The 13563-nt window shown below is 38.5% G+C and overlaps 1 protein-coding gene across 1 annotated transcript in view; it reads left to right on the forward strand.

The window, feature by feature from the left end:
* Positions 1-13563, forward strand: part of MAN1A1 (mannosidase alpha class 1A member 1) — a 69499-nt gene that overhangs the window by 17678 nt on the left and 38258 nt on the right. The window contains exon 2 of the mRNA XM_014060825.2: positions 7431-7527. Within this exon, the coding sequence (XP_013916300.2) occupies positions 7431-7527 (97 nt within the window). The remainder of the gene's footprint in view (positions 1-7430; positions 7528-13563) is intronic.

Here is a 13563-nt window from a genome sequence, read left to right on the forward strand (position 1 = left end):
CTTAATAAAAGTAATAAAATAACTTTTTGGTTCTCTTGAAAGCTACTTGATGGCATGTAGTCAGTCAATAGACTAAAATCACAAATAATGTTATGCATAAAACTCAGTGAAAGGCAGAATAATTCAACAGACTAAAAAAATGCACAGTAAATAACCAGCTATAAAAACAGTACAAAAGAGAGGTTTTGGTTCTTATTTTCTGAACAGTTAATTAAGATTGAATCAATTTGCATTTTTAAATCAAGTGGAAAGGAGAAAATTAGCTTATAGTTCACAATTTTAAATGGAGTATCTCCTCAAAGGTCATCTCCAGAATAATTGCTGGGGTGTGACCAGACAGCTTCAAATTGTTTTTGGCAGACTGTGTAAGCAGAGATTGTAAAGAAATATAAGCTAGGTTCTAGGAAATGAGCCCACTGAAGCTATAAACAGGGAGAGTAAATGGGAATTGCAAGTCAACTTCAACAGGCAAGTTTAAAGGGAATAGTACAAATGTAGAATTGAAAGTGACCAGAAGGATCACCTCAAACCAGCCTCCAGTAGTTTGCATGCAGGGCAATTAAAATATCGACAAAAAATGGCTGGTCAGCCTCTTTTAAAAGCCCTGCAGAATTGGAAAATCTTAAGCAGACTGCCTATTGTGGCACAAATCTTTGACTCTCAACACATTTTTGGCTTATAATTCAACTAAATTTTGATAATTGCTGCTTATACCCAGAATTTCTAGTTCTAGTTGCTGTGGACTCTCGAAAACATGAATTGGAGTTGGAAACAAGACAAAATAAAAGCTGGCTGCTCTTGATTGCTTAAAGAAGAAAAGGAACGGAACCTTTGGTCACACCTGAAAGGCAGTATGTTTGGGTTTCCACCTGAGAACATCCTGGCATATATACACAACAATTATATGATTGTAACTCTCATTCAAAAAAGCAGCAAGCAACCATACTTTAACAGAAAGATTAGATCACAGAAGAAGAGCATCACAAGAAACCAACAGTGAAAAAAACAGTAAGTCATAGAAGCAAGCCCAGTGAACAAGGATAATACAGTAATGGATACAAGAGATGTAGAAGATATTCTGCCATATAGCAACCCAGAAACAGATGAAAATACTGTAAGTCCTTGTGATGGTTCTTTGCTGTCCAAGGACCTGGACAGGCTGTAGTGTTAGTGTAGTAAATATATATAGAATTATATATATTTGTCTCCTATTACAAACACATCTTCCCAAATAACTATTGCTCTGGGTTACATCCACATTTCTAGACTTTACAAGGTGATGTTGTCACATGAATATGTCTTAAATACTCAGTCCTTTAATACTTATTCTTTTAATATTCGGTTCAGACTAAAGTCTCAAAATCTTTAAAGTAACACACAGCTTTTGCCTTTCTCCAAACACTCTTGCACTAGTTGGGATGAGGTGCTGTTTCAGCATGTTTGCTCCTTTTCTAATTGCTGCTAAGCTCCAGGCAAGGTTCCAAGCTCCAGGCAGGAGTCTTACTAGGATAGGCTGCTCAGCATAGCTTATGGTCCCAGCAGGTGGGACCTGCTTGCCTCTTGCCAATCTATAGACACCACTTCCACTTCCTTGACTCTAGGCGGTGTGCTTTTACCTTTCCTGCTACACACACCCCTCTCTCCACTCTGTCTTAGCATTTACATTGGTAACTTCAAAACTCTGAGTGGTGTAAAACTGCCTCTGGAGGTCTGCACATCCTTGGAAACACCAGGGTATACATGTACAAGTGCATGTCTGAATGGATGAAGGAAGTGCAGGGGAAATGTTTCTGCCTGATAGTAGCTGCTTTTCCAAAGCATAGGCAGCAATCCCAACCCCACTCCCTCCCAGTCCTAAACCTTTGGAAGAAAAAGGAAAAAAATACACTGCAGTATAGGAGACAAATTAGTGAATCCATAAATGGCAGAAAGGATGGAATTGTTCCTTGCAAAATGGGTAGGCAAATAGGTGTGGGAGATGGTGACTCACTAGCACAAAACAAATGTGTTCAAAATGAACCCAGAGACTTAACATATATTCTCAGGTAGGAGCAAAGGTTATATAGTAGTTTAATGCAGTGGTCAAGGCATCAAGCTAGAAACCAGGAGACCAAGGTATGAAGCCAACTGGGTGACCTTGGGCCACTCTCTTTCAGCCCCAGGAAGGAGGAATGCTGAAATATTTATGAAAACCTTGCCAAGAAAACTGCAGAGATATGTCCAGTCAGTTGCAAGAAGTCAGCATTGACTTTTGACCTTGGCCAATAACTACTCTGTATTAGCATTGTAGTCTCCTGGCTAATATAACATTGCTTATGCAAAACAAATAAGCATTTACTGGAAGGCATTAAAAAAGGACCAAGGATCAGGGATGTCCGAGTTCCTCCCAACACATGCCAAAGCCACTGCTTATTCTTCAAATGTGCAGCATTAAGGGAAAAAAGTGTTTCACAGGGCATGGGAACACGAACAAAGCATCTCTTATCAGATTGCTAAAACAGCCATGTCTCTTTTAGAAGCGAATGTGCTCTAAAAGCTGTTCCCAGATGGTTTGTCTTTACTTTGTAAAGAGAGAAAAAGGAAGATACATGGTCCATGGACCTGCAGCCTGCCATCAATACAAAAGAAGGTGATTCTTCTTTCTGGTGAAATGATTCTGTTGGTCAAAGAGGATACTGGAAGTTTTGCTTTGTTCCCCCACCTCAAGATAATTGTTAGCATTTTAAAGGAAAAGCAAACAGAGAAGCACAGGTAGATTCTTACAGTGCAAGCTGCCAGGAAAGATTACTAAAGCATATAAAAAGATTTAGTATTTTTAGTATTTTAGTATTTATTGGACATTTATAGGCCGCCCTTTTCCCTGAGGGGACTCAGGGCGGCTTACAATCAAAGAGGAAAGGGAGTGTAGGACAATACAAAAAGAAATGTGAACAAAAGTAAATTAAACAGTAAAACTCAACATTCATTCAGCATTCGGGGGGGGGGGGGGGGGGCGAAAGTAGACTTATCCCCAGGCCTGACGGGCTAGCCAGTTCTTGAGGGCTGTGCGGAAGGCCTGGACGGTGGTGAGGGTACGAATCTCCACGAGGAGATTGTTCCATAGTGTCGGAGCCGCAACAGAGAAGGCTCTCCTCCGAGTAGTCGCCAGTCGGCACTGACTGGCGGATGGAATACGGAGGAGGCCAACTCTATGCGATCTGATGGGACACAGGGAGGTAATTGGCAGAAGGCGGTCTCTCAAATAGCCAGATCCACTACCATGGAGCGCTTTATAGGTGGTGAGTAGGACCTTGAAGTGCACCCGGAGATCGACAGGTAGCCAGTGCAGCTCACGGAGGATCGGTGTTATGTGGGCGAACCGTGGTGCGCCCACGATCACTCGCGCGGCCGCATTCTGGACTAGCTGAAGTCTCCGGATGCTCTTCAAGGGCAGCCCCATGTAGAGCACATTGCAGTATTCCAGCCTGGAGATCACAAGGGCTAGAGTGACTTGTGAGGGCCTCCCGATTCAGGTAGGGCCGCAACTGGCGCACCAGGTGAACCTGGGCAAATGCCCCCCTGGTCACAGCTGAGAGATGGTGGTCAAAAGTCAGCTGTGGGTCCAGGAGGACTCCCAAGTTGCGGGCCCTTTCTGAGGGGTGTAAGTTTTGTCCCCCCAGCCTGAGTGATGGTATGTTGGTCAAATTTTTGGGAGGAAAACACAACAGCCACTCGGTCTTGTCTGGGTTGAGTATCAGCTTGTTTGCTCTCATCCAGTCTTTAACGGCCTCAAGACCCCGGTTCATCACGTCCACGTCCAGATCTTGAATAAAATATAAAAAATACCACTAGTTGGAAAAATATAGTGTAGCATGCAAAGTTTAATAAGTTCTGCATATAAGAACTAGAAGTATAATCATAAAAGACAAGTGAGAGGTAATTTAATAAAATACCAGACTAAAAATGGAATACAGTGGTTTTTAGTGCTGCTTTAGGCACAAAGTCAAGTGGGTGACTTTGGGCCAGCCCATTCTCTCAACCCTAGGAAGAAGACAATGGCAAACCACTTCTGAAATGTTTATTTGTTTATTGTTGCCAAGAGAAGTGTGTGGACTCACCCAGGTAGTCACCAAGACTGACTTGAAGGTGAGATGGAAATAGATAGAAATGACATGTGAAGGTTAAAAGGATTGGAAAGAATAATCTATAAAAATTGGCAGCCGTGTTCAACTAGGATATGCTTAGGATGGAGTTTTCATCGTAGAAATATCTGAGCTTTGATTAAGGAGATCTGATCAAAGTTCTGTGCTTCACTGTAAAGGGAAAATGAAAACAATACCCTGCAACACTAGGTCCAGTAGTAAAGTTTGCCCTGACCTGCTACTTTGAAGGATTGACAGTAACACAATGAGATGTATTGGGGCAGATATAGTTCTTCACTCAATAAACCTAAATATACAAGCATCAGATAAACGATAGCTAGTATGACATAAAAAAGATCTTGGAATTAACAGTTGTTTCTAAATTGAACAAAATATGTACAAAATATGTACAAAATAACAAAATGACATGCAATTCTAAATTGCATGAACAGAAGCATAATTCCCAAATCTCAGGTTGGAAGAGTTCCAATATATTCTGCACTTCTCAGACCCGATGTTAGTTATGATGTCTAGTTATGGGCTCTACACTTTAAGGATTCAGTGAAACTTAAACCAGGTTGGAAGAAATTGAGTCTATCTACCATTGGAAAAAAAAGAAAACTAAAAGGCCATATGCTGACACAGTTAAATACGTATGCAAATAGGTATACTGTTCTGTATCATCTCAGAATACAAGACAGAAAAAAATGGATCCCCATTATATGATTGCAATTTCTATCATTGAAAAAAACCTCCAAATCGTAAGAGCCGTTTGACAGGAAGGATCCATTATACACCAAGATGACTGACTGCCTTTCATTAGTACATGGGTATATTCATGTAGAGGCTAAGCAGACATTTGATCTAGAGAATCAGATGTTTGGATTTGTTTAATTTGAATTTCTGTACTCAGCAGGGCAGTTGAGTTTAATAATCTAGCTGAATATTTCTGATTCTGTCACTCTAGATAATTAGTTCTTCAGTCAAATACTTCACTTAAATGTTTCATTCAAATACATTTCTCAAATGAGACTATGCTAAGTATTCTTGAAATCCAGCCACAGTACAATATTTCTGACTAGCAGATTTCGTACTGGAATATTTTATCTGAATCCAAACTTTTACTGCAGAATGACTTAATGGAGTGCATTCATTGCCAGTTTTAAATATAATATGAATACCATTTTCCATCCAAACTTAAGTAAAAGCAGGAAATGATGTATATGAGTTGAATTTTGCCAAACTTTCTCTCAAATGCAGAATGTTAATAGACTTTAAAGAATATATAAACAAGAAGATTAGATTTGACTTAGGGAAGTAATCTCATCTAGCATATTTTTGAGAAAGCCTTTTTAAAGAAAACTATTTTAGTACTCCATTAAACTTGCTTTCTGCTAACTTGGAAATCAATTTAATAAGCTTAGATTAGAATGTCAATGTGTTTTGGAGAACAGTACCTGATCACTTAGCTGATTCACTTCTCAGATTATTTTCTTAATTCAGTCTTCCTTGGCTTGTTGCCCTCTAGCATATAACTTTAATTTACAGAATTCCCACAATAATAAAAGGACACCAGAATGAGAAAGTTTGCCTTGGTTATTTAAAAATTAACCTGAGTGAGACAATCTCTGTACTACTGAGCTGTTTTAGCTTTAGCTTTATATGTCGTTTGGGACAGTTTAACCCAAATGATATAGCTTTGTCCAACTGATATATAATGCTTAAACAAGCATACCTTTTAAATAGAACATGTATGTGCATCTGTGCTGTGAGGTACATGCAGGAAAACCATATGAAGTTTAGAAATGGAAAGCTTATGCTTGAAATGAGGACACAATTTTAGTGAGAGAGTTTAGGTTTTAAGAGTTTAGGATTAAGGCCATTCCAGTTTTCCCAAGTGCTAGGATGCTGTTGCTTCATATCCTATCAACGCACCTTACCCTGCTAAGGAAAAAAAAACAAAATTAATCTTGGGAAAATGGGAATTGATGGCAGAGAACTCTCTTCAAGAAGAGAGATCTTTCAAAGGGCAAGTGATACATTTATACCAAACTGTGGTGTATCATGATAAGACTCTTAAATATATTCCTTTATGGAAAGGAATGCTCTTTTGCATAGGAAACACGTACTTCTACTCTCGTTTGTGAGAGGAAAAGAGAATGGTGACTATATTTAAATGTGCATATTCATATCTGTTATTCAACACGTTACAAAGGCAGTAGTATGAATTCTAACCTATATATCAAAAATAAATATTTAGGGGATGCAATAAGAGGGTTGATGGGAATTTGCAAACATTCTGGTGTCTGTATCTGGCCCGTGCATTGGAAATCACATCTTTGTGAAGAAAGTGCTGTTTGCTATAGAACAGGCATTAATTTGATTGCATCATTTTTTTAAAAAGAATCATCTCAGAGTTATACTAAAGTGAATAGGAACAGATTATATTTTGTTTTTAATGCCAGGAAACAATTTGGAATAGTAAGGAAGACACTTTTCCTGTCCTATCGTCCAGAAAAAAGTTAGCAGTATGCTAGGGTAATACAGATAGAAGATGTAAAATTTATTAAGCGTTCTTTCCAAAATCTTGGGATTTAAGCACCTCAGTAGATTGCAGATATTTAAATTATTTTTTTTAAAAAAATACATTCATTTAGTATCAATCTGCTGAAGGTATACATCTTTGTGCCAACATTTTGCTGATTCCTATTTTACATAATAGTACTCAAAAGTTTATGACAATGATGTAGGAACTTATATAATCGATTGGGAACCACTGATTCGTGATGTAAAATAACTATTTCTGCTTATAAAAGGATGACATCCAACTCTCTGCCTGTGTTGTGAATAAACAGCTTTGCATTTGCTGGGGATGTCCATTAATTTTTCTTTTCCATTGCAAAATTATTTTAGTAAATTCTGCAATGTCTGCTAGAGTTTGGATTTGCTTTATGTCATTATATGCTATAGGTGAATAAAATATAAGAATGTTATTGTTTATTAGTTTTAGCCAACAGACTTAAACATAAATGTTTGCTGTACTGGGAATATATGAGTTTCTATTATATATTTCTAAGTAAGAAATGGGATTAGAATGGAATTAAAGCAGTTTCCCTGTATATGAGTAACTAAAACAGTGAATATCAATATGATGTTGCTGCTAATAATATTTAACATTAAAATATATCTATAATTTAACAGGCGTTTAATTTACCATTGAATGAGGTGCATTAATCTTTGGTTACAGTATATTTTCTGCTAGTTTTCTTGCCAAATCCAAATTACAATCCTGCTTACATTTCCCACCAGATGATGAAACATGCCTGGGATAATTACAAACATTATGCCTGGGGATTAAATGAATTGAAACCCATATCAAAACAAGGACACTCAAGCGATTTATTTGGTAAGTAATATGTGCTTTCTATTTAATGACATCAGCTGATTTCCTATTCTGAAGTTAAAGATTACATTAGAATCAAACAGAGTTTTTGACTAGCTGCAGTGACATGTTATTGAAAATGTCTGTGTTTCTTTATCAAAATTTAATTCTCTGGTTATATCTTGTCTGTTGTTAAGAAAATTAGCAGCATTTGCAGTTAGGGTGAGAGGCAATGTTGCTTCATATTCCAAAGTTGGCAGAAGAATCTCTAACTTGCTACAGCTTTCCTCTTACATTTTTTGCTACAAGTTTTAATATATTCCCTATACACAAATCAGTAAGATAATGCAAACAAAGGAATTCATAGAAACTGTGAGATCCTGATAAGTTTAGTGGTCAAGAGGTTGAACTCTTAACCGCATTCAAGGACAGGACTAACAAATACAATGATCCATGCTATTTGTTAAGATATAGGCACTTAACAAATGTCTTGAGTGTAAAAAGGAATATTTTTTTGCAATGCATGTTTGGGATCAGCTAAATATCAGTCTTAGCTGAGCTCCATCTGAAAGACTTAATCACTTCAGTGGTAGAGAAATTATATGTTCAAATCAGACATATATTAAAAAAACCATTTGCCAGCAAAATGTTACCATGTACTACGCACTTGAACAAAATATATATAGAAATACACAAAAGGTCAAAATGGTGGTGGATGAAGGGCTTTCCTAGTTTCTATTGGGTTTCCTGGGTTATAGGCTAGGTGAACTGGGAAGCTTCTACAATGTTGCTTCTTTGCAATAGTAAATCCTGGTGCAAACCACAATTTTCATCAAAGATTTCATTCTCCCTCTGCTGATATGTTCAATTCCATGGGCTAAATGAACAAAATATGGAAGCAGTACCTTGGGAGCCACTGAGTATTCATCGGAAGAAGCCCATTGACTCAGAGTATTAATAAGCATCTGTGAGAGCTCCAAGCATGGGGTTTTTTTCTTTCCTTTTTTTCCTTTTGGAGTTCTGAAGAGACATCTGGGACGGCCTCTGCCGAGCCTGAGAAACATTTATGTAAGTTTGGGAGGGACTGCGTATTTGGCAGAGACATCTGCCAATGCATTTCTAATAGCATCAGAAATACTCTGATGAGACAGAATGGTAGAGGAGAAGAGCAAGGCCTCTAGGAGACTTTTTACCAAGGAGACGTGCTTAATAGGCAAACCTGAATTAGTTAGAAACCGTCTCAGTTTCCATAAAGCTCAAATTATGCATAACTGCAAAGACATATCAAGAATCTACATAAATATTAGCAGATTTCCCTTTGGCTAATTTAAAGGAACATGTTAGCACATTTAGCTACTTGAGTCTGGCATTTAAGCAAGAGAGAAGACATAGCATGTGATAACACAAAGCTGATGGCCCAAGGCAGAGATTTACAGACTAAAGAGCAGCAGCTACTGTGCCCAATCATGGAGGAAAAGAAAAAGCAATGAGATTTTGTTGAAGCAGGCCAGTGGTCTGTTTTGTTCCCTGTGCTATGGTGTTGATAGATTGACCAAAGGTATAGAGTTCATGGCCAAAGACGACGAAAGGCTTAGAGCAGTCGGGAATTTCTACAGCAAAAATTGAAACAAACACAAGTGTTAAAGCCAGAAAAGAGGATTTTGGAAATTTAGGCAATAAAAGGAAGTAGCAGAAGTTTTTAGAGGAGTTAGTTAACTTTGCTAAGTTCAAAATCCACTGGCAACAATAGCCCATTCTCTCAAAAGTGTACACCTCTGCCACAGGAGTATGCAAAGGAAATTTAACATGGAATCAAAGTGAGAAAGAGAGCCTACTTTGGGAAAAAGCATGACCTAGATAAGGCATGGAGGTTTTTCAGAACTGTAGCTTGGTGTTAGAGACCTTGTATCCTTTCTCAGCTGTAACAGACTGTCTGTGTCAGTCTGGCTAGTTTCCAGAAGAAAGAAAGCCATAAAATTTAGATTTAGATTTATTTTATTTGTATGCCGCCCTTCTCCGGGAGGGACTCAGGGCGGAGTCCTGGGAGATCATCAACATACTGAATTAGAGCAGAAGATGCAGAACAAGATCAAACCGATTATACTGGTACTGTACATACAAAACAAAGCTGATTATTGGGGTAATAGGAATGAAAAAGAAAAAGTTTACAAAGACTCATGACTGAAAAGTTAGGAGCATATAGAAAAATGCTGACCAGAACAGTGTGGGAGTTTGGAACCACAGGAAAGGTGGTGATAATAAGTCTATTTGTCATTCTTAGATGCTACATACACAAAGTGCCATTTACTACTCTATCACCATTTTTGAATGAGGAATATTAAAGCGTTGCTTCTAGTGATTACAATTATACCCTGCTTCAAGAATACTTCAGTTACTGGTTTAATTTCTTCTTTAGCTTCTGGGTTTAAGGGATATTACATTTTCCTGATTAATTGGTGTGTTTTTTTAATCAATTGCAATTTGAAGTTTAACAGACAGAACTGAAAGTATGCATTCCATTTCATTATTATAATGTTTTGTCCACAAAATATAACAACTTGCTTCAACTTGTAGTAATCTAAAATGTAAGGCTGGCTTACCTCCCGAAGAAGCATTGCAAATAGAACTATTGTTGCTTCTTCATGCTGCGAAAGTATATCTAAATAAGTTCCATTTGGTATATAATATGTAATGGCTGTTAATTTGCATAGCCAGACCCAATTCTGAGACCATTTGCTACAGAGAAATATTGAGAAATCTGATATCCTGAGAGTAGAATAAAGAGCAGTATGTAGAAGGCAAGGGATAGTTTTTCCTCCTATGGTGCAATCAGCAAATGGTTCAGAGACAGAAAGAGATAAAAGAAGTTGAGATGCTATTACTTTCACCTGAAAACATCCTTGTGCTATTTTAGGACATTTTGTCTCGAAAGCCCAGGATTTCCATGAGAGTAATGTGATCCTGAGCGGGGTTTGACCCTGTAATGATAAGTTGAAGACTTGTTCCAGATTTTGTTGCCTGTTGCTATATTTAGAGGTGTTCTTCCTTTTCTTTGTCTATGAGTTTGGAAAGAGGGTAACCTGCAGCTGATTCAATTGAATAGCCATAAACAGTGTCTTCAGCTTTTCCTTTCCTCACCTAGAACCTTTTAAGGATGAGTGGTCGTTGTAATAATCTCATTGATGTTTTCTCCTTCCAGCCCAGTAAGATAGATTTTAAGTGCCACCTCTACAAAAGTGTTACTAAAATTTGGGCAAATTTCTTTAAGTCAGAGAGTCCAGAGTGCTGTTGGATCATGGTTCTTAAGCAATCCAGGTAATCAGCTGAGTCTTCCCCTTTTCCCTGCCTATGCTCTGTATTTTGTGCCAATCTTTATTAGGGGGACAGATGATCAAAATCTAAAGTGTTTTTTCCTGTGTTCAGGAGGGAACCTTTGGGGGAGGAAGGTGTTTCATAAGGCAAGCACCACAGCAGAAAAGGCCCACTTCTTGGCACTCGCCAAGTGAGTCCCCCAGTTTGCAAATGGCACACAACATGGAGCCATACAAAGGCCTTCTGAGGCACACCTGCTTTTTGAGCAGGAGTCATGAGTCCAGAGGCCTTCCAGATTGTTTACTGGGTCTGTCTGGGACAGTGCAACCCCCACCACAGAACCAAAGATGGTATAAGCATAACTGGCAGGTTGATGTGTCCCCTGCAGCTGTAAGTGCAGGCAGGCTGCCAAGAACCCAAACTGTGACCACACAGGGGCACTGCAGCAACTGTAACTGTCAGCATGAGTCATAAGTCATTTTTTTCCAGTACCGTAGTAACTTCAAGTGATCATTGAATGAATGGTTGTAAGTCAAGGAGTACCTATGTTTTAATTCTGGAACTGGGAAGAACATATTTCTCTTCACCATCCTATATCCCACATCCCTCTTACAGTATTTTGGTACAGGTTTTGTGTATTTCTTGTGCATTTAGTCTGCGAAGATTATTGTACATCTGAGAGGATTTCTGTGTGAGGTATAATTAAGGTGACCAGATTTTTAGATTGGTAAAGAAGGACATCATTGACCGGGGAGGGGCTTGATTAAAAATTTTATATTTTGTCAAACATGACCCCAGGACACTGAAACCATCATAAATACGAATCTGTTGCCAAACATCAAAATTTTGATCACGTGACCAACGGTCACTAAGTGTGAAAATGGTCGCTAAATGTGAAAATGGTCATCAGACACTTTTTTCAATGCCATTGTAACTTTGGTCACTAAATGAACTGTTTGAAAGTTAAGGCTAGCTTGCATTATAATGCCTTATGCTGGCTTACATTTTCAAGAGAGAGAAGCTAAACTCCTTGTTAGAATTGAAATAGAAATGAATAGAGTAGAATAGAATAAAATAAAATAGAATAGTTTATTAGCCAAGTGTGATTGGACACACAAGGAATTTGTCTTTGGTGAATATGCTCTCAGTGTACATAAAGAAAAATAAAATAGTAAGATAGTGGGATCCTTGCTGCACCAAGCTCAGAAAGCAGCGCTCCCACAATCTCCCCCACACCTCCTCTTTCCGAAAGAGGAGGTGGGATGGGGGATCCTTGCCCACCAAGCTCAGAAACCAGTGATCCCACGATCTGCTCCACACCTCCTCTTTCCTTAAGAGGAGGTGGGGTGGGGGATCCTTGCCCACCAAGTTCAGAAACCAGCGATCCCACGATCTGCCCCACACCTCCTCTTTCATTAAGAGGAGGTGGGGTGGGGGATCCTTGCCCACCAAGCTCAGAAACCAGTGATCCCACGATCTGCCCCACACCTCCTCTTTCCTTAAGAAGAGGTGGGGTGGGGATCCTTGCCCACTAAGCTCAGAAACCAGCGATCCCACTATCTCCCACATCTCCTCTTTCTCCCTCTCGTTCTCTTTTTGGGGGGAAGGAGGAGAAAGGACAAAAGGGAGAAAGAGGGAGAAATGGCTGCAGGGAGAGCGGCGCCCGAGAGAAGCGGGCAAAAAAAAACCTTCCGATGGCTGAGCCTCTTGGCCTGGGACCAAGCCTCCTCCTCGCCGCGCTGCCTGCAGAAAAACAGTGTGCGTCAGCACACGCACGCACAGGAGGGGAGAGAGCTGAGCGGAGAGAGGGAAACCACTGCCCTCTAAAGGCCACATCGGGAACGACACTTCAGAGAAATAAAAACTTTTTTTTTAACGGCGTCCTTTTAAAAATTGTTTTCTTTCTTTTGGAAAATCGGGACTTTTTGAACATGCTGCGGGACATGGGACAAATTATTAAAAATCGTGACTGTCCCGCCAAAAGCGGGACGTCTGGTCACCTTAGGTATAATTCTAACAATTGATTTCATTGGCTCGTGTACAAAAACCATTAGCAAAAGATTTTTTACTGTGGTGTAGTCCATTCCTAATGCAAACACATAATTATTGTGCTCCATAGATGACATTATGAGTCAGTATTATATGAGAATCAGGCTGTTTAATTCTTATCTGATTAGAAATATATTTATACTTTATATTAATTTGTAATAATTTTGTATACTATTTCTAATATATATAACACTTCTAAAATTAGAATTCATAAATATATGCTTTATGTTTGTAATTTCCTAGTAACTGATTGTTTCAGGTAGCAATGCTTTTTAATTTGAGGTAAAAAAAAATTTAAAAAGAAAATATTATGGACAGCAACATATTAAGACTCTTATATTGTAGATTTTAAAAACTGTAGTCATTTATCTTTATTTCTTAGTGACATCCTAACTTTTATATCACTTTATTTGTTTCTTCATCCAGTTTTTAAAAAAACCCATAATTTTGTGTGTTGCCCATTTTTGGAAATAGCTACTTTTCTGCAAGAGGAAATTAAAGTTTGCTCGTTCAATCCAACATGTTGCAGGAAATTTGTGAAGAACATAAATATCAAGAAAACATTTACACTTGACTCACAGATTAGGAAAAGTATAATAATAAAATAGTAATAACAATGATACATCTGAATTGTCTGCTGTCAAAATTAGAGCTCTGGTTTTCTAATGTGATGTTGATGCTGTGTTTGCCATACTGTAA

This window comes from Thamnophis sirtalis, unplaced genomic scaffold, assembly GCF_051295495.1.
Source record: "Thamnophis sirtalis isolate CommonGarterSnake01/CBP01778 unplaced genomic scaffold, rThaSir2_p1.2 scaffold_6, whole genome shotgun sequence".
Classification (NCBI taxonomy): domain Eukaryota; kingdom Metazoa; phylum Chordata; class Lepidosauria; order Squamata; family Natricidae; genus Thamnophis; species Thamnophis sirtalis.